Source organism: Oncorhynchus kisutch, linkage group LG6 (genome assembly GCF_002021735.2).
Source record: "Oncorhynchus kisutch isolate 150728-3 linkage group LG6, Okis_V2, whole genome shotgun sequence".
NCBI classification, from domain to species: domain Eukaryota; kingdom Metazoa; phylum Chordata; class Actinopteri; order Salmoniformes; family Salmonidae; genus Oncorhynchus; species Oncorhynchus kisutch.
Genome location: NC_034179.2, coordinates 45,649,949 through 45,669,279, shown reverse-complemented (window position 1 = coordinate 45,669,279; position 19,331 = coordinate 45,649,949). Strand labels below are relative to the sequence as shown.

The following is a 19,331-nucleotide window of genomic DNA, read 5'->3' as shown; positions in this document are numbered from 1 at the left end:
ATCATCATGTTTGCAAGTGTTTATATACAGTATGTGCGTGTGTTGCAAATGTGCTGTAAATATCCTGGATGGGCTGACCGCGAGAGCCATTCAGTTGAGGGTGGTGCAGTTGCCGTACCAGGTGGTGATGTAGCCCGAGAGAATGCTCTCAATGGTGCATCTGTAGATTTTCATGAGGGTCTTAGTGGCTGTGCTGAATTTATTCAGCCGCCTGAGGTTGTAGAGGCGCTGTTGCGCCTTCTTCACAACGGTGTCGGTGTGGTGGGACCATTTCAGGTCAAGGAACTTGAAGCTTTTGACCCTCTCCACTCCGGCCCCATTCATGTAGATGGGGGCATGCTCCCTCTGTCTCCTGTAGTTCACGATCAGCTCCTTTTTTTTCCATTGAGGGAGAGGTTATTTTCCTGGTACCACTGGCAGGTCTCTAACCTCCTCCCTGTAAGCTGTCTCTTCATTGTTGGTAATCAGGCCTACCACTGTCATGTCCTCAGCAAACTTGATGATTGAGTAGGAGTCATGAGTAGCCACACAGTCATGGGTTAACAGGGAGTACTGGAGGGGGCTGAGTACACACCCCCGTGTTAAAGATCAGTGTGGCGGAGGTGTTGTTGCCTAGCCTCACCACCTGGGGTCAGCCCGTCAGGAAGTCTAGGACACAATTGCACAGGGAGGGGTTCAGATCCAGGGCCCTGAGCATAGTGACATACTTGGAGGGCACTATGGTGTTTGGAAGCAGAGCTGTAGTCGATGAACAGCATTCTCACATACGTATTCCTCTTGTCCAGGTGAGATAAGGCAGTGTGCAGTGTATTCGTTTGCAAATTGTAATGGGTTCCTAGGTGATATGGTGGAGGTGATATGGTCCTTGACTAGCCTCTCAAAGCACTTCATGGTGACAGAGGTGAGTGCTGTGCGTGTTTGTGTGTGTGCGCGCACACATACAGGCTTAAGGAGCTTGCAGAGCTCTTACGGTGCAGAGGGAAGCTATGAGCCCAGAGCTTAGCCCGTCAGCACTTTACTGTCTCTAAGACCTTGCCTGGTGACCATTCACTTTCAAAGCCTGTGTCACCGCAAAAGGTCTCCCCCCATGTCAGCCCTGTCATGTATTTTAATGCATCCTCAATGCAAGCCGACCTGTTATTTTAGTACATTTATGCTGAAGAGGAAGGAAATTGTATCTCTGTTTTTTTCTTTCTCCCTCGTTCCCTCCATGCAATGTGTCGGCTTGTTGTAATATATAAAACTTGAATTCATTTTTTGTTGATGATTCCCGAATTCCCGACAGCCGATGCCCAGGCAGGCAAGGTCAGAAGTGTTGCTAAATCACTAACAATAATCTGGTTTGTGGATTTGCTCTCGCAGGATGTTCCATTTCTTTTGTTGTTAGCATTTTTCTCCAACCGAGTTATTTCATCCCCTTCTCCCGATCTGCAGCCTTTTGAATTAAGCCACTAGGATTAGAGCGACTCTCTATCTTTTTCTATTCCAAACTTGATCATTGTAAGATGTCTTTCATCAGAAAAAGTAGCGAAATTAAATAAAAAATAGCTGGATGGGGGGAGAAGACGCGTGATTGTTGTTGTTGTTCGGCTTGTGATTGACATGCTTAGTGATTGTGACAGATAGAAGGATAGCCAAATTTGATAGACGGGGTCGACTAGGAAAACAGTTCTTAATATAGGAGTGCTGTTTTCGGGTACATATTGCCTTTTAGATCACAATGATTAAGATTACACAGACAGAAGGAACCTGATCCTAGATCAGCACTCCGGCTCTGAGACGCTTGATACATAAGCCCCTGTCTTCTTTGGCTCTGACGAACTGTAGCTGACCGACTCTCTTGTTATCTTTCTCAGAGCGATTTTCTTGAACCTAACCAAGATGGATCACTCAACTGAGACTGCTCTTCTCTGTATCACAGAGGCTCTCCGCTCTGCCAAAGCTGACTCCTCCTCATCCTCCTAGATCTATCCGCTGCCTTCGACACCGTGAATCATCAGATCCTCCTCTTCATCCTCTCAGGGCTGGACGTCTCAGGCTCTGCACACTCCTGGATTGCAGGTCGCTCCTACCAGGTGGTGTGGAGTGGATCTGTGTCTGCACCACATGCTCTCACTACTGGTGTCATCCATCGCTCGGTTCTAGGCCTTCTCCTCTCTATAAACCAAGTCACTTGGCGCCATCATATCCTCTCATGAGCTCTTCTATCATTGCTGTGTGGATGACACTCTCATTCACCCCTTCTGACACCCAGGTGGCGACACACATCTCTGCATGCCTGGCAGATATTTCAGTTTGAATGTTGGCCCACCCCTTCAAGCTAAAACTCGACAAGACAGAGCTGCTCTTTATCCCAGGAAGGGCTGCCTGCTCCAAGACCTCTCCATCATGGTCGGAAACTCCACAGTGTTCCCCTCCCAGAGTGCAAAAAACCTTGGCGTGACCCTGGGCAACGTGACCCTGTTGTTCTTTGCAAACATCAAAGCAGTGACTCACTCCTGCAGGTTCATGCTCTACAACATCTGTAGAGTACAACTTTTCCTCACACAGGAAGTGACCTCAGGTCCAACTCGTCATATCCTGTCTGAACTACTGCAACTCTCTGTTGGATGGGCTCCCCGCTTGTGCCATCAAACCTCTGCAACTTATCCAGAATGCTGCAGACTCTGGTGTTCAACCTTCCCAAGTTCACTCATGTCACCCCACTCTTCCGTACACCCCAATGGCTTTCAGTCGAAGCTCGCATCCACTAACTATTATTAAGTAACGGGTTCCACAGCCTTTTTTTGTTTATTCAACTTTTCGGTCAAAGTGTAACCTGAACATAACATTTTTATTTGGCTCAAACTTAGCTCCAGCATGAGAAAACGTAAGCAAAAATTCTGTCAACTTAAAATGATGTGTTTGCTCAACTTGTCTCATATGTTTAACTAGAAATTATTATTTTGGGCATTTTACCTAAAAAAGGCTCTGGAACTAGTTACACACCCACTCACAGCGCTTTGAACATATAACATTTTCTATGTACATATTTGACACACGATGACATACATAACTACATTGTAAATGTTCAGTTACAGTGCATTCAGAAAGTATTCAGACCCCTTGACTTTTTCCAGATTTTTTAAACGCTACAGCCTTATTCTAAAATGGATGAAAGTCATTTTTCCCTCATCAATCAACACACAACACCCCATTAATGACAAAGCAAAAACAGGTTTTTAGACATTTTTGCCAATGTATTACACATTTTAAAAAGAGATATATTATATCTACATAAGTATTCAGATCTTTTCCTCAGTACTTTGATGAAGCAGCTTTGGCAGCGATTACAGCATTGAGTCTTCCTGGGTATGATGCTACAACCTCGGCACACCTGTATTTGGGAAGTTTCTCCCATTCTTCTTTGCAGATCCTCTCAAACTCTGTCATGTTGGATGGGGAGCGTTGCTGCACAGTTATTTTCAGGTCTCTCCAGGTTCAAGTCCAGGCTCTGGGTGGACCACTCAAGGACATTCACAGACTTGTCCCAAAACCACTCCTGCTTGGTCTTGGCTGTGTGGTTAGAGTCGTTGTCCTGTTGGAAGGTGAACCTTCGCCCCAGTCTGAGGTGCTGAGCGATCTGGAGCAGGTTTTTAATCAAGGAACTCTGTACTTTGCTCCGTTCATCTTTTCCTCAATCCTGACTAGTCTCCCAGTCCCTGCCACTGAAAAACATCCCCACAGCATGATGCTGCCACCACCATGCTTCACCATAGGGATGGTGCCAGGTTTCCTCCAGACGTCATCCTTGGAATTTGGGCCAAAGAGTTCAATCTTGGTTTCATCAGACCAGAGAATCGTGTTTGTCATGTTGTTGTCATGTTGTGTTGCTACCATGCTATGTTGTTGTCTTAGGTCTCTCTTTATGTAGTGTTGTCTCTCTTGTTGTGATGTAGGTTAAATAAAGGTTAAATAAAAATAAATCAAATAAATCAATGGTCTGAGAGTCCTTTAGGTGCCTTTTGGCAAACTCCAAGCGGGCTGTCATGTGCCTTTTAATGAGAAGTGGCTTCCATCTGGCCACTCTATCATAAAGGCCTGATTGGTGGAGTGCTGCAGAGATGGTTGTCCTTCTGAAAGGTTTTCCCATCTCCACGGAGGAACTCTGGAGCTCTGTCAGAGTGACCATCGGGATCTTGGTCACCTCCCTGACCAAGGCTCTTCTCCCCTGATTGCTCCGTTTGGCCGGGCAGCCAGCTCTAGAAAGAGTCTTGGGGGTTCCAAACTTCTTCCATTTAAGAAATATGGAGGAAATATTGGGGTCCTTCAATGCTGCATAATTTTTTTGGTACCCTTCCCCAGATCTGTGCCTTGACCACAATTATGTCTCGGAGCTCTACGGACAATTCCTTCGACCTCATGGTTTGATTTTTGCTCTGACATTCACTGTCAACAGTTGAACCTTATATAGACACGTGTGTACATTTCCAAATCATGTCCAATCAATTGAATTTACCACAAGTGGACTCCAATCAAGTTGTAGAAACATCTCAAGGATGATCAATGGAAACAGGATGCACCTGAGCTCAATTTTGAGTCTCATGGCTAAGTGTCTGAATACTTGTGTAAATAAGGTATTTATGTTGTTGTTTTTTTATACATTTGCAAAGATTTCTAAAAACCTGTTTTTGCTTTGTCATTATGGGGTATATTGTGTAAATTGATGAGGAACATGTTTCATTTAATCCATTTTAGAATAAGGCTGTAACATAACAAAATGTGGGAAAAGTCAAGGGGTCTGAATACTTTCCGAATGCACTGTATACTGTCATTATTATTCAACTTGTCCTTACCTGGGATTTGAACCTCTTCAACCACATTCCGATCTTCCTGCTATGCCACCATGCCTGTATCATTGATCTTTTATTCTGACTATTCTCTCATCATTGATTTGATTTACTTACTTAAGCAATTGTATGTTTTTCTGCATAATTGTCTAGTGTTTGTTGGGCATATTACTCTGTTTAAATAACACCATTTTAAGTGGTCTGAATTTTTGCCTATGTTTTCTTATGTTGGAGCTAAGGTTGGGCCAACAAAAAATGTTACATTCTGGTAAAACTTTGATTGAAAAGTTACTTCATAATATTTAGTTGAAACAACTACATTTGTTTTACAGTGTAGTTTTAACCACTTCTACTCCTGATTTTCTAGCTCTTCGTCGGTCTCCATCGTTCAGAGTTAGCTAGCTTTATGGTCTCTTAGCTCACTAGTTGGCTACCAGCGCTGCATGTGGTTTTAAACTAGAAGCCTTTGGGCTAACCCCCGCTCGGTCTACGTGACTAAACCCGAGTGGTACTGTTTCTGAAAGTATTTAGACTGCTTCTGCTTATCTGACTTCCAGCTATCGTTACCCTGATAGTCTCCCGTTACTTCCATTTCTCGTCCGACTTCCCCATCGAATAGTAGTGTGTCGAGTAGTGAGCTTGCTAGCCTCCTCCCCGGTAATTCCATCTGTTTCCGTCCATCCATTCGAAACGATATCCTCGAGTGTACCAACCAAGGGGGAGAGAAAGCGGCGCAAGCCAAACAAGGCTTGCCCTGGCAATTGCTGCAACGGCATGTCCCGGCCTGATTCCCATCAGCTCTGTGCTACATGCCTCGGCATCGACCATGCATAGGCAGCTCTCGTTGACCCCGCTAGGTGTGTGCATTGTGCTAAATTGGGACCCGGCGTCATTAAACGTAGAGCAAAGTATTGGCCAGGACTCACTCTTGTTCAAGGATGACTGTTGATAACAAAGTTCCACAGGAGGGATAAGCTCTACCAGTCTTCCCCTCCACTCGAGCTCCCAGCAAATTCATAGGTTGCCCATCCTTTCAGATGGATCCAGAAGTGAGAACGATGGCATGTCTCTTGCCGCATCAGGCAGCACCCCCTTTGACCAGGAGATGGATTACACCCCTGAGGAAGCTTTATTCTCCTCTGCTCAGCTTGTGCAGGCCAGCAAAACTGAGGAAGTTTGGCAGGAGACTATGGCTGACCTCCCCTTCTTCGAGGCAATCAGACGTGCTGCCACCAAACTGGATTTTGAGTGTCCTATTCCTCCTTTGCCTTGCAAGAAGATTAGGATGGATGGAATCACCTCTCAGGGTAATTCCACATCCGTCCCACAACATGTACCAGCCTTCCAAGACTGTGTGGTGCTTTGGAGTTTTCCTGGGAGGGGCCACTTACCCCCACATGATATGCATGGCATGGAGTCATCGGGATGGTTCAGCCCACCCCCTGTGGAGCCTTCCCTGGCTGAGCTCATCAGCCCTTCAAGCTCCTCTTCCTCTGCCCCTAAACTCGCTCATTCCAATGACAGCTTCACTGCAACCGTGTATGAGAGGATCTACCGAGCTGCAGCTCAGGCGGTGCAGGCTAAGGAGCACAGTGGCACCGTCGACCGGCAGAAGTTAATGGAATTGAGAAATCTTGCTGAGTATACCACCAGGACCCCCAGGTGCAACGCTGAGGCTTCCAGAAAATACAAATTGGATCAGAAAACTTAGGCGGCCAAATAAAATAACCCACGGGCCAAATTCGGGGCACTAGTTGGGGAACCTTGTCGTAACCCATAGTTGTTTCTACTGTTGTCTACCATTTTTGGCAGCAGTTTCATTAGCAGCTTAGATGACTCTCCAGTCCCAACGCTAACCCTTTCCCCCTTCTCTTCCCCCACCCATTAACAGAAAGCGGAAATCGCTGTGGCCCCATTGACAATCACGCTGGTCCGGGAGGAGGTGATCGACTTTTCCAAGCCCTTCATGTCACTGGGCATCTCCATCATGATCAAGAAGCCCCAGAAGTCCAAACCTGGGGTGTTCTCCTTCCTGGACCCGCTGGCCTACGAGATCTGGATGTGCATTGTGTTTGCCTACATCGGCGTGAGCGTGGTGCTCTTCCTGGTCAGCCGCTTCAGCCCGTATGAGTGGCACACCGAGGAGCCCGAGGAGGGCACCGACGGTCCGCCCAGCGACCAGCCCCCCAACGAGTTTGGCATCTTCAACTCCCTCTGGTTCTCCCTGGGCGCCTTCATGCAGCAGGGCTGTGACATCTCCCCCAGGTGAGAGATAGATGCATTACTACTTAGACTGCATGATATACTACTACTACAGGACATGCATACTACTACAATACACACTTACTACTACAGCAATATATTCTGATACATTATACCGAAACATCCCCCAGCTGGGAGATAAATATTACTACTACTACTACTACATGAAATACATCCTATTACATTACACCCAAACATTCCTTAGGTGAGAGACAAACACACACACACACATACATTACACCCAAACATTCCTTAGGTGAGAGACAAACACACACACACATACATTACACCCAAACATTCCTTAGGTGAGAGACAAACACACACACATACATTACACACATAATACTGTGTTACATCCAAATGTTCCCTCAATGTCCTTTTCTTTATTGGGTTAAGTGTTAAAGGCTTGTTGACATTGATAACTGCCTCGGGATGCTATGAATCATACAGGATACAGGTTTCATTCGCTGGCTAACTATTAGTCTCTTCACTGTCTGTTGCAGAACAAACATAGTTACTCCACTCTGTACAATTGCAATTTGCACCCTAGTTTTCTTCATGGATATTCACACCAAAATCGCCGCTTTATGTCACATAAGTGAAAATAACTAAATGTCATTGGCCTGTAGATTTGTAATAAGTATGTCTTATCTCGGCTTTTCGTTTGTAGTCACTGTCACTGCTATGCTTTACTGTGTGTGTGTGATCTGTCTGTTTCAGCATTTATCATCTGCTTTAGAGGGAAATTGCACTGCTGTCCCATTGTCTTTGATGTGTCTGGTGTGTATCTGTGCTATGTTTCATACACTGTATTTCTGCGTTCAACAGGCACGAGAAGTCAAAGGGTATATCATTCATTACTTACTATTAGCTACCTCTCGTACAATCATGAACCACAAAAAAACTATTCCGTAACCATTCAGTGCTGGGTGTCATTTGCTTCCGGGTCAAGCTTCCTGTCTGTGACATACTTTTCTGCCCACTCAGCATCTGCTTGCTGTCCTGTAGTCGTGATAAGGATCTTTATGGTTTGTGTAGTTCTTTTTATAGTAATTTCATGACAGACCTGGGTCAAATAGCCTACATAATATCCTGTGTCAAATACTTAAATGCATTTGAAGTGTGCTTTGTCTAGTTTGAAGTTTGCACTTTTAGGACTATTTGCTCTGTGATACCAGGAAAACTAAAACAAGCACAGCTCAAAGTATTTGAAAGTACTTGAGGTATGTATTTGACATGTGTCAAATAGGTCCTAAGCCTGCTTTATGATCCCAGGAGTTATTTTAAAGGTAGACTCAGCGATATGAAGTTAGCATTACATTATCAGTTGTGGGGACTTCCGCAAAACACACAAAGACAGCCGAAAGCAAAAGGTTGATCTCCCCTGCATTATCATTGGTTCATACTGCTGCTCGTGGTCACATCATATAGCTGAGTTTTAGTTTCAGCTCTTCTAGTCTTTAATGGTTCCTATATATCTCTTAGCACCGCTAAGGTTCCTATATACTGTAGATCATAGTCTTTAAGATTAAGAATGGAATAAGACTGAGAGGAGGGACCAAAACCAGCCTGTATTTTTCAGCCCTCCTACACAGGACCAGAGCAGAGGCATACACAAGATGGAGAACACTAAGGTACATTAGAAGAGAGCACCGTCAAAATTATAGTGCCCGTTACGTAGCATCCTAAAACATCCTATAGCACCTCTACCTTGAGGGAGCTATAGTGGGCCTATGATTTTGACTTAAGTCCACTTCATTTTAAGTAGTCCACTTGAGAAGGGATCCTCATCCACCAAATACTGTATATAATTCCATAAACTTTCCCAAAATCCTCAGGTTTTCCAGTAATCCCAGTTCGGGATTCTCGCAATCAAGAGGGAATACGCAAGAAAAGTATCATCCAACTGGGATTCCTCCAACTGGGAATTTCTGGAAAACCTGGGAATTTTGGGATGTTTTTCTGGAATTTTATGACCTGCTACTGTTTAGTAATTTAGTCAGCATTTATTATTTAGTATTGAAACATTTAGAATTGATACATTTTGTCTACATTGTCCTTTTGTCTCTCCACAGTGTGGCCTGCCTACTGTGCCTGTCTGTCCCACATCTGTCACAGATGCAGTTAAAGTAATCTCACGGGCCCTGTCCCAATCTGTCACCAAAAGAGCCCTTGTTCACTCTGGAGGGGTTGACTAAAGTTTACCTTGACAAGGGGACATGTAAATCCCCTCCACCGAGGGATTAGGTGACTTTGGGAGTGTGGAGGAAATGAGGGAATGACAAGGGCACTGTTTTAGTGATGGGTTTGAGGCTATGCCACACCACTCATCTGTAGTGATGATAAGGAAAGGAAGCTGGCGTACGTGTAAGGCACATACAGGAATCCATCTCACACTGATAACATACACAGTCCAATCAGAGACGATGACCCAGTGGTGAGATGATTGACAGGTCTAAAGGTTATTCGCTACTGAAGTTCCCTTTTACCTTAATGAATGTTAATTCCGCTTCTCTCACACACATACAGACACTCTCACACACACACACGTCTCCCCAAGGCACCCCATAATAATTAATGCAGTAATTCATATCCCTGTGTGCTCGTCTCCGATGGTAATGCCGGGTCTCCGTGGCAACAGAGAGGGGAGTGTTTGTGGGTGAAGTGGTGACATGGGATCTCCCTAATTGAGAACAAATCCCAGTTTAGAGTAACTAAAGATGCAGGCTGCATCCCAAATGGCTGCCTATTCCCTATATATTGCACTACCTTTGACCTGAGTCCAATGCCATTTGCGACGCACCACGCTGTTATAGACTCAGGAGACAGACAGACACTTAATTATTTACACTATTAAGATATGCACAATACCATAATAATATTCAGAAATCTTTGTGGATGCTGAAGGCAGTATGTCAACGATTTTGTTAGACCAGCAAGGATAGTACTTTCTGTCATTTTCTGTGTATGTTTATAACTTCTGGCTACTTTCTATGTTTAAACCTTTTTTCAGCCAGGTAAGAACAAATTATATTGACAATAACAACCTGGGTACACCTTGACTCGTGTTGGTTAACACGCTATCCGATCATCCCCAGAAATATCCACGGACAGTTTGATCTGGGTGTGATTGGTCTACACTGTGCTCACCGGTTGGCCTGATTGGATGGGGTGCGATTGGTTTGGTCTGTTCTTGAAGGCCGCCTTCCTCTAGTCTAGTCGAATTTAACAGGTGCGATTGGTTTGGCATGTTTGGTCAGTGCTGATTGCTTCAGTCTGCCCTACCATGCATATGAAAATCATATTTGCCAGACTGCATCACTTGAGCGAGAATATGAGAGAAGTGAGGCTGAATTTTTACAGGCTCTGTAGGGTCAAATTGATTTCAGGAAATAAATTCTTAATCAGGGCTGCAATGGAGAGGACAGGGAGGGAGAGAGAGAAGGACGGAAGAGAGCGGGAGAGAGGGATAGCATGACTAACTAAAGCACTAGGGGCTAGCCTGGGGGTGTATCATGCTGGGAGCAGACAACACATCTTCATTTATTTAGGCTCCTCTCAAGGTCAACCTCACTGTGGCTCTCCTCTCTCTCTTTCTCTCCCTGTCTCTGTATCAATCTCTATATCTCTGTCACGACTTCTGCCGAAGTCGTTGCCTCTCCCTGTTTGGGCGGTGCTCGGCGTTCGACGTCACCGGTCTTCTAGCCATCATTGATCCATTTTTCATTTTCCATTGGTTTTGTCTTGTTTTCCCACACACCTGTTTTCAATCCCATTCATTACCTGTTGTGTATTTAACCCTCTGTTTTCCCTCATGTCTTTGTCAGAGATTGTTTTATTGTCAGTGTTGTTTATTTGTTGTGTTGGTGCGCGACGGGTCCTCGTACCCATGTTTGTTCATGTCTGTACTTTTAGTGTTATGGAGCATGTTCCGTGGACATTTATTAAAAGACTCCATTTACACTCCATTTTGACTCTCCTGCACCTGACTTCCCTGCCACCTATACACAAGGTGCTGACAATCTCCCTGTCTTCTCTCTCTGTCGGTTAGGACGTCTACTTTGTGCATGACACAAGTAATTTTTCCAACAATTGTTTACAGATAGATTATTTCACTTATAATTCACTGTATCACAATTCCAGCGGGTCAGAAGTTTAAATACACTAAGTTGACTGTGCCTTTAAACAGCTTGGAAAATTCCAGAAAATGATGTCATGGCTTTAGAAGCTTCCGATAGGCTAATTGACATCATTTGAGTACCTGTGGATGTATTTCAAGGCCTACCTTCAAACTCAGTGCCTCTTTGCTTGACATCATGGGAAAATCAAAAGAAATCAGCCCCAAAGAATTGTAGACCTCCACAAGTCTGGTTCATACTTGAGAGCAATTTCCAAACGCCTGAAGGTACCACGTTCAACTGTACAAACAATAGGTACACAAGTATAAAACCATGGGACCACGCAGCCGTCATACCACTCACGAAGGAGACGCGTTCTGTCTCAGAGATGAATGTACTTTGGAGCAAAAAGTGCAAATCAATCCTAGAACAACAGCAAAAGACCTTGTGAAGATGCTGGAGGAAACAGATACAAAAGCATGTATATCCACAGTAAAACAAGTCCTTTGTCAACATAAGCGGCCACTCAGCAAGGAAGAAGCCACTTCTCCAAAACTGCCATAAAAAAAGCCATACTATGGATAGCAACTGCACATGGGGACAAAGATCGTACTTTTTGGAGAAATTTTCTCTGGTCTGATGAAACAAAAATAGAACTGTTTGGCCATAATGACCATCGTTATGTTTGGAGGTAAAAGGGGGAGGCTTGCAAGCCGAAGAACACCGTCCCAACCGTGAAGCACGGGGGTGGCAGCATCATGTTGTGGGGGTGCTTTGCTGCAGGAGGGACTGGTGCATTTCACAAAATAGATGGCATCATGAGGAATGGAAATGTATGTAAATATATTGAAGCAACATCTCAAGACATCAGTCAGGAAGTTAAAGCTTGGTCGAAAATGGGTCTTCCAAATGGACAATGACCCCAAGCATACTTCCAAAGTTGTGGCAAAATGGCTTAAGGACAGCAAAGTCAAGGTATTGGAGTGGCCATCACAAAGCCCTGACCTCAATCCTATAGAACATTTGTGGGCAGAACAGAAAAGCGTGTGCGAGCAAGGAGGCCTACAAACCTGACTCAGTTACATCAGCTCTGTCAGGAGGAATGGGCCAACATTCACCCAACTTATTGTGGGAAGCTTGTGGAAGGCTACCTGAAACGTTTGACCCAAGTTAAACAATTTAAAGGCAATGGTACCAAATACTAATTGAGTGTATGTAAACTTCTGACCCACTGGGAATGTGATGAAAAAAAATAAAAGCTGAAATAAATAATTCTCTATTATTCTGACATTTCACATTCTCAAAATAAAGTGGTGCTCCTAAATGACCTAAAACAGGGAATTTTTACTAGGATTAAATGTCAGGAATTGTGAAACTAAGTTTAAATGTATTTGGCTAAGGTGTATGTAAACTTCCGACTTCAACTGTAGCTCTGCTATTATTTTATATTGTACATCACATACTTTAATCTTAATTACCTGTCCACAAACACACAACTCATGCAGACATCAAATAATGAAAAGTATGTGTATGGTGAGTCACACGCACGCACGCCGCACGCCACACGCTCACGCACATCCATGTAACAAGGATGTTAAACCAGGGTCATACTGGTGCTGCCACATGACCCTTTCTATCCCCCGCTCCTTCCCCCTGTTGGCTCTGGCCCATCAGGGTATCACCACGTCTGTCACCATGGATGAAAGTCACTGGAGTCACCTCAGATCAACGCAGACTGGGGATAGGGAGAGAGATGGAGAAAGTCCCCTAGCTCTCTGTCCTCAGACACAGCTGCTGGCCTCTCGCTGCCAACGGGAGCAAACCTTACGAGAGGGAGGAGGAGAGAACGAGAGAATGGAGCAGGAGATAAGGAGAGAAAGAAACAGGGAGACAGAAAGAAAAAGGATGAGATAACAAAAAATAAAGGGAGGATAAGAGACAGAGAGAGAAAGAACAGGAGACAGAGAGCGAGCGAAGGAAAAGGTGAAGCCCTGCCCTTCTCCTTCTACCTTTTCCAGTCTTTCACACTGAAGCTGTGGATGATAGTCCCAGGATTACAGAAGCAAAAGAGAGAGAGAGAGAGAGAGAGAGAGAGAGAGAGAGAGAGAGAGAGAGAGAGAGAGAGAGAGAGAGTGAGAGAGAGAGAGAGAGTGAGTAAGGGACATAATGGGAGGAAAACTAGAGAGAGAAATAAAGGAGCGAGAGAATGTTGAAGGTGGAGAGGGAGATTACGAGAGAGGGGGAGAGCCTGAGGGAGGGAGAGAACCAGAGAGAAGGAGAATATGATGTAGGGGGAGAGGCTCGTAATCTACATTCAAATCCAGAGGCAGAGTTAACAGAGTTTATGCGTGAACTATTCTGCAGCATAGCCTTCTGTGTACAGTTAAACATGCTTTGCTGCTGCGGCTCTCGGGTTGGTGAGATCTTTGCTGTGTGTTGTGCAGGGGGTGTGTGTGTGTGCATGCATGTGTGAGATTGTGACTGAGACATTGGGTGGCAAGTTGGTGGCAGGTGCTAGGGATAAGACTAGAAGGGGACACAGTGTGCCCTGTCCTAAGCGACAAGGGGAACAGGGGTAAGTGATGTGGAGACACTATAGCTAGCATCTCCCCTTTTTTACCCTTTTCACATTACTGAGCAGAGCTGGCCTGGGGGAACATCCACCATAGTCGCTGCATGCGGGAATGAAAGGTTCAGGTCGGCACGGTAGTGCCGGTTTGGTTCAGGTCTGCATGCGTGAAATAGTGTGAAAAGGCAATTAGTTTGATAAAACAACAGGAACTGAAGGGTTTTCATAGAGCCTCTCTCTCTGTGTTTGGTTCACGCCAAGGGGGGAGAGAGAATGTTGTTTGTTCACTCCAATGCACCATTTTGTTTGAGATTCTCCTCACGACCTTCCCCTGCTCACTCGAGAGTCGGTGAGTTATCTGTCTCCCTTGAGCCAACAAACAAGACGAGAACAGAGCTGAACAGAGGGAGCTCTGTGTGATGTCGTCAGCTCTTTTCATCCCACCAATAAAAAGAGAGAAAGAAAGAAAGAAAGAAAGAAAGAAAGAAAGAAAGAAAGAAAGAAAGAAAGAAAGAAAGAAAGAAAGAAAGAAAGAAAGAAAGAAAGAAAGAAAGAAAGAGGGACCACAGCACACTACCTGGTTGACACACAAATGCATTGGGTTTTAATGAGCCACTCTGCCTTAAGGTGGATTTGAAAATGGGTTGGATGATGCTGTGCAGTGTGCAGTCAGTGTCCTCTCAGAGCCTGTTCCATTGTATAAGTTCTTCTTTTTTTAGATCTATAATTTTTGTGGGTTTTTATTTATTGAGAAAGGACAGTTAAGGGGAGGCAATAAAGATTGCGAGTCAGAAGGGCAGTGGACTGGATTTGAACCCATGCCAACTTTGGAATACATGTGGCAGGGTCAGCAGCTCTAACTGGTTTACCACACAGGTCACCTATAACGTTGTCTGTAATTCACTCTCACTACTTGATATAGTTTGTGGATTTGTGTTGATTCATCATTATTTTTTGTTATTGATGGACTCTGCGCTCTATCACACCCCCCTACTCTTCTCACTCTTCTCTTTTCCTCGCCATGCTCACTCTTCTCCTATTCCTTCACTCCTTCTCATTCTCACCTCCTGCTATGGCACCCTTATTCCTCTCCATCCTATCCTCCCTCCTCCTACCCGTCCTCTCCCTTCTCCCCTCCTCTCCCTCTCTTTCCTCTCCTTCCTCCTCTTCCTCCCTCTCTTATCCACAGGTCTCTATCTGGGCGTATCGTGGGTGGTGTGTGGTGGTTCTTCACCCTCATCATCATCTCCTCCTACACGGCCAACCTGGCTGCTTTCCTCACTGTAGAGAGGATGGTGTCGCCCATAGAGAGTGCTGAAGACCTGGCTAAACAGACAGACATAGCCTACGGCACCCTAGACTCCGGCTCCACTAAAGAGTTTTTCAGGGTGAGTATAGTACTGGACTGGATACAAGCTGTTTCTGAATTCTCATATTATGGCCTTGTCCTATTTCATAGACTATTTGTGTATGTAGGAATAAAATGTTTTAGCTAGTAGCTGCGTCGTTCCACGAAAAGTGCCTTTGATATTTTAAGATATAATTGTGCACCAATATTGCATTTTAAAAGCCTGTTATATTGAATTAAGTGACTTTAATATAGACCACATGGAGAATTCAATTCATCTGATTTTTAATTTAAATAAAGGATATCTGAAGTTCCAAAATTCTGCATTTTGACATGTCCCTCCGTCAACCCTGTGTCACTTCTAGGAAGATTTCAACCACTTAATCCCACAATGTATCTAAGTTTCACCATCATTTAAAAGTACGAGTTATTTTGTTGCTTTGGCAGTAATTTCTGCAGATTAGTGATTCATTTACGTCTGTCCCTCATTTTAAGGTCAACCCTGTTATGTGAATTTAACTCTTTTATTAATATGGTGAAACTCTTCCTTTTAAAATATTTATTTCAAAACATGGTTCTACTCTTTTTGGCAATTTTCAGGTGGGAAACTGAGAGGGTCGAGCATTTCTTTTAATAACAAAAAGTAGTATTATTTCACCTTTATTTAACCAGGTAAGCAAGTTCTCATTTACAACTGCGACCTGGCCAAGATAAAGCAAAGCAGTGCGACAAAAACAACAACACAGAGTTACACATGGCATAAACAAGCGTACAGTCAATAACACAATATATATATTTTTTAAAGTCTATATGCAGTGTGTGTGTGCAAATGGCGTGAGGAGGTAAGGTAATAAATAGGCCATAGTAGCGAAGTAAAAACTATTTAGCAAATTGACACTGGAGTGATAAATGTGCAGATGATGATGTGCAAGTAGAAATACTGGTGTGCAAAAGAGCAGAAAAGTAAATAAAAACAATATGGGGATGAGGTAGGTAGATTGGATGGGCTATTTACAGATGGGCTATGTACAGCTGCAGTGATCGGTTAGCTGCTCAGATAGCTGATGTTTAAAGTTAATGTTTAAATATAAGTCTCCAGCTTCATCGATTTTTGCAATTTGTTCCAGTCATTGGCAGCAGAGAACTGGAAGGAAAGGCGGCCAAAGGAGGTGTTGGCTTTGGGGGTGACCAGTGAGATACACCTACTGGAGCACATGCTACGGGTGGGTGTTGTTATCATGACCAGTGAGCTGAGATAAGGCGGAGCTTTACCGAGCAAAGGCTTATAGATGATCTGGAGCCAGTGGGTCTGGCGACGAATATGTAGCGAGGGCCAGCCGACTAGAGCAAACAGGTCGCAGTGGTGGGTGGTATATGGGGCTATGGTGAGAAAACGGATGGCACTGTGATAGACTGCATACAGTTTGCTGAGTAGAGTGTTGGAGTTTATTTTGTAAATGACATCGCCGAAGTCAAGGATCGGTAGGATAGTCAGTTTTACTTGGGTATGTTTGGCGGCGTGAGTGAAGGAGGCTTTGTTGCAAAATAGAAAGCTGATTCTAGGTTTAATTTTGGATTGGAGATGTTTAATATGCATAACATGTCAACCCTCTTAACCATCGATAGACCGGCTAGAAATGTTTTATAAATTTCAACTCTCCACAGTTCCTAAACAATTTCAATGCAATTTTATGACTCAAAGAAGTGTCTTCAACTAGAAGGCACTTTTTTTGAACTCTCCTAGCTGTGCCATTGAGGAACTAGAGCCAGCACACTTGTAGTTGTTTCAATTGGAATGCAATCCTGCATTCCCAACGTCACACAATTACTGGTATTGTTTACGCAGTTTAAAAAAACGGTACATTATAAATCGCATTCTGGGTCAGGTGGGCATGATTTGAGTGCTTGTTCTATTGCCAACGTGACTAGCTAAGTTATTAAATACAATCGTTCAGTGTTAGGCTTTCACAAGGCAATTCAAAGAAACAGATGGTAATTTTGGTGTGCATAGAAGGGTAGCATGAGTGCATTCAGGTGCATGTGCCCTGCAAATGTTCTTCTCTATAAACAAACATAGGCTCAATCTGTTCAGAACAACCCAGGTTACGGCGCCATGTCATCTTGTAACTGTACACCAAACACTGATCATAAACGTTGACACTGTATACGACCTGAGTTTTATGATACGGGAACGTGAAGTGCACATTTGGACTCACGGGTGTTTGGCTCGTTTGTATGACATGCAAGATGACATGGCATCATACCCTGGGTTGTTCTGAACAGAATGAGCCAGTGTTTGTTTATAGGGCAGAATGCACACGCACCTGAATGCACTCATGCCTCCTTTCTATGCACACCAAAATTACGATCCGCTTCTTTGAATTGCCTTGTGAAAGCCTAACACTGTAAGATTGTATGACATCAAAGCTGTGTTGATTATAATCCTCAACATCTCATCTTTCAAAATACATTGAGTCATCTTCATTTACAGCATTTCCCTCACTCAGACAACAACAAATGTGCAATTACCGGGAAGGATGGGGTAATCTTCTAGTCACGCGCGCGGTGCTCAAGTTCAGAACAGTTGTCAGTCACAACCAATACAGCGCTGTGAAATGCAGAGCCAGAGCTCTGACGTCATGTACAGCATGTTACTGTACAGACACTTATTAGTGCCCAAACCGGAAATGTTCAACCTGTAAAAGGGCTACCGTCTTGAGATGGGAAAACATGTTTTTGTTATGAAGTTGAACATGTGCTCTTTATGACACAAAGTTTCTTTTGACCAAGTTACACTTCTGAAAAGGCTCCGAATTGGTGGAACGACCCAGTTACTAGAAAGAAAAATATAGTATGAGAATTCAGGGTACTGGACTGATCAGCTCTGACACACACACACAAACACACGCATGACACCATACTGGTCAGATCATTCAAGCACACTCGTTCACTCAGGGAGGAGTGTGTTTATACAGCAACTGTTTTCAGTCGACACTCGCTCCTCCACCAGTGACTCTGTACTATACGTTAACCCCTCCATGTCCTCGTCTCTACTTGGCTGTGCTCTCTCTATGCTCTCTCCACCCTCCTCCACCTCTACTCTTCCTCCACCCCTCCCCTGATCTGCCCCAAACCAACCATAGAGGTCAAAGATCGCAGTCTACGAGAAGATGTGGGGCTACATGAAGTCGGCCGAGCCGACTGTGTTTACCAAGAACACCCAGGAGGGGGTTGTACGTGTGCGGAAGAGCAAAGGGAAGTACGCTTTCCTATTGGAGTCAACCATGAATGAGTACACGGAACAGCGGAAGCCCTGCGACACCATGAAGGTCGGCGGAAACCTGGACTCCAAAGGATACGGAGTGGCCACCCCCAAGGGTTCACTGTTAAGGTGGGTGGAGTGGTATAACAATATGTCCAAGCTGTGCGTGTTGTTATGTTATTCCACCTTCCCTGGCGTGCTGCCTGAATATGTATAGTAACGCTCATATAACGCTCATCTAACACTTCTTTTTTTGTTAAGTTTGAGTTATGGTGAGTTTGGTTTGGGACAATTTTTTCATGTTCATGAAGGTATAGGTGTAGTGGCTTTTACATTTGTGTTTGGTGTGCCGTGGCATGCGGTCATGGCAACAGTTGGTGTTGTTGCAGCTCTACTTCCTTGTTGCCAGGTAATGTTTGTGCTGCTTTACGTTGGTGTGCCAGTAGGAGACAAAACAGCATGTTGATAAGCCTTAATATTATTCTTAAGTATTACTATGACCAATGTTGCAGAATTCTGTTAACTTTCCCCAAATTCCTGGATTTCCTGCTTATTCCCCCTGGAATCTGTGAATATCACGAACTGGAATTTCTGGAAAACCTGGGAATTTGGGGAAAATTACCGGAATGTTGCAACCATAACTGCATTACATAGGCAATAGAGTGCTATTTGGGATGCAGACATAGTAAGTTTCATATGAGATGGTGGGATATCAGTGATGTGAATGCTCAGTCCTGTCTGACTTGGCTGGACTCTAGAGCTGATTTATACACAGTGGAATTTACAGGCCTGCCGAAAAATACAATGTCATTCCCACTCACCACGGGGAGTTAGTTTCAATTCGCCAAAACTAGAAACTCTCATCTATCAAAAGAATGGGAGCAAGCTCATACTGAAAGGAATTGAAAAATGTAATAGAGCCTAGATTGAGTGTGTGTGTGTC

At 44.2% G+C, this 19,331-nt stretch overlaps 1 protein-coding gene across 4 annotated transcripts in view; it reads left to right on the top strand.

Annotated features, from left to right (window-relative positions):
* Window positions 1-19,331, top strand: part of LOC109892910 (glutamate receptor 4) — a 165,233-nt gene that overhangs the window by 129,552 nt on the left and 16,350 nt on the right. For all 4 annotated transcript variants that reach the window (XM_020485781.2, XM_020485782.2, XM_020485790.2 and 1 more), the window contains exons 11-13: window positions 6,721-7,094; window positions 14,968-15,166; window positions 18,270-18,517. In XM_020485781.2, the coding sequence (XP_020341370.1) occupies window positions 6,721-7,094; window positions 14,968-15,166; window positions 18,270-18,517 (821 nt within the window). The remainder of the gene's footprint in view (window positions 1-6,720; window positions 7,095-14,967; window positions 15,167-18,269; window positions 18,518-19,331) is intronic.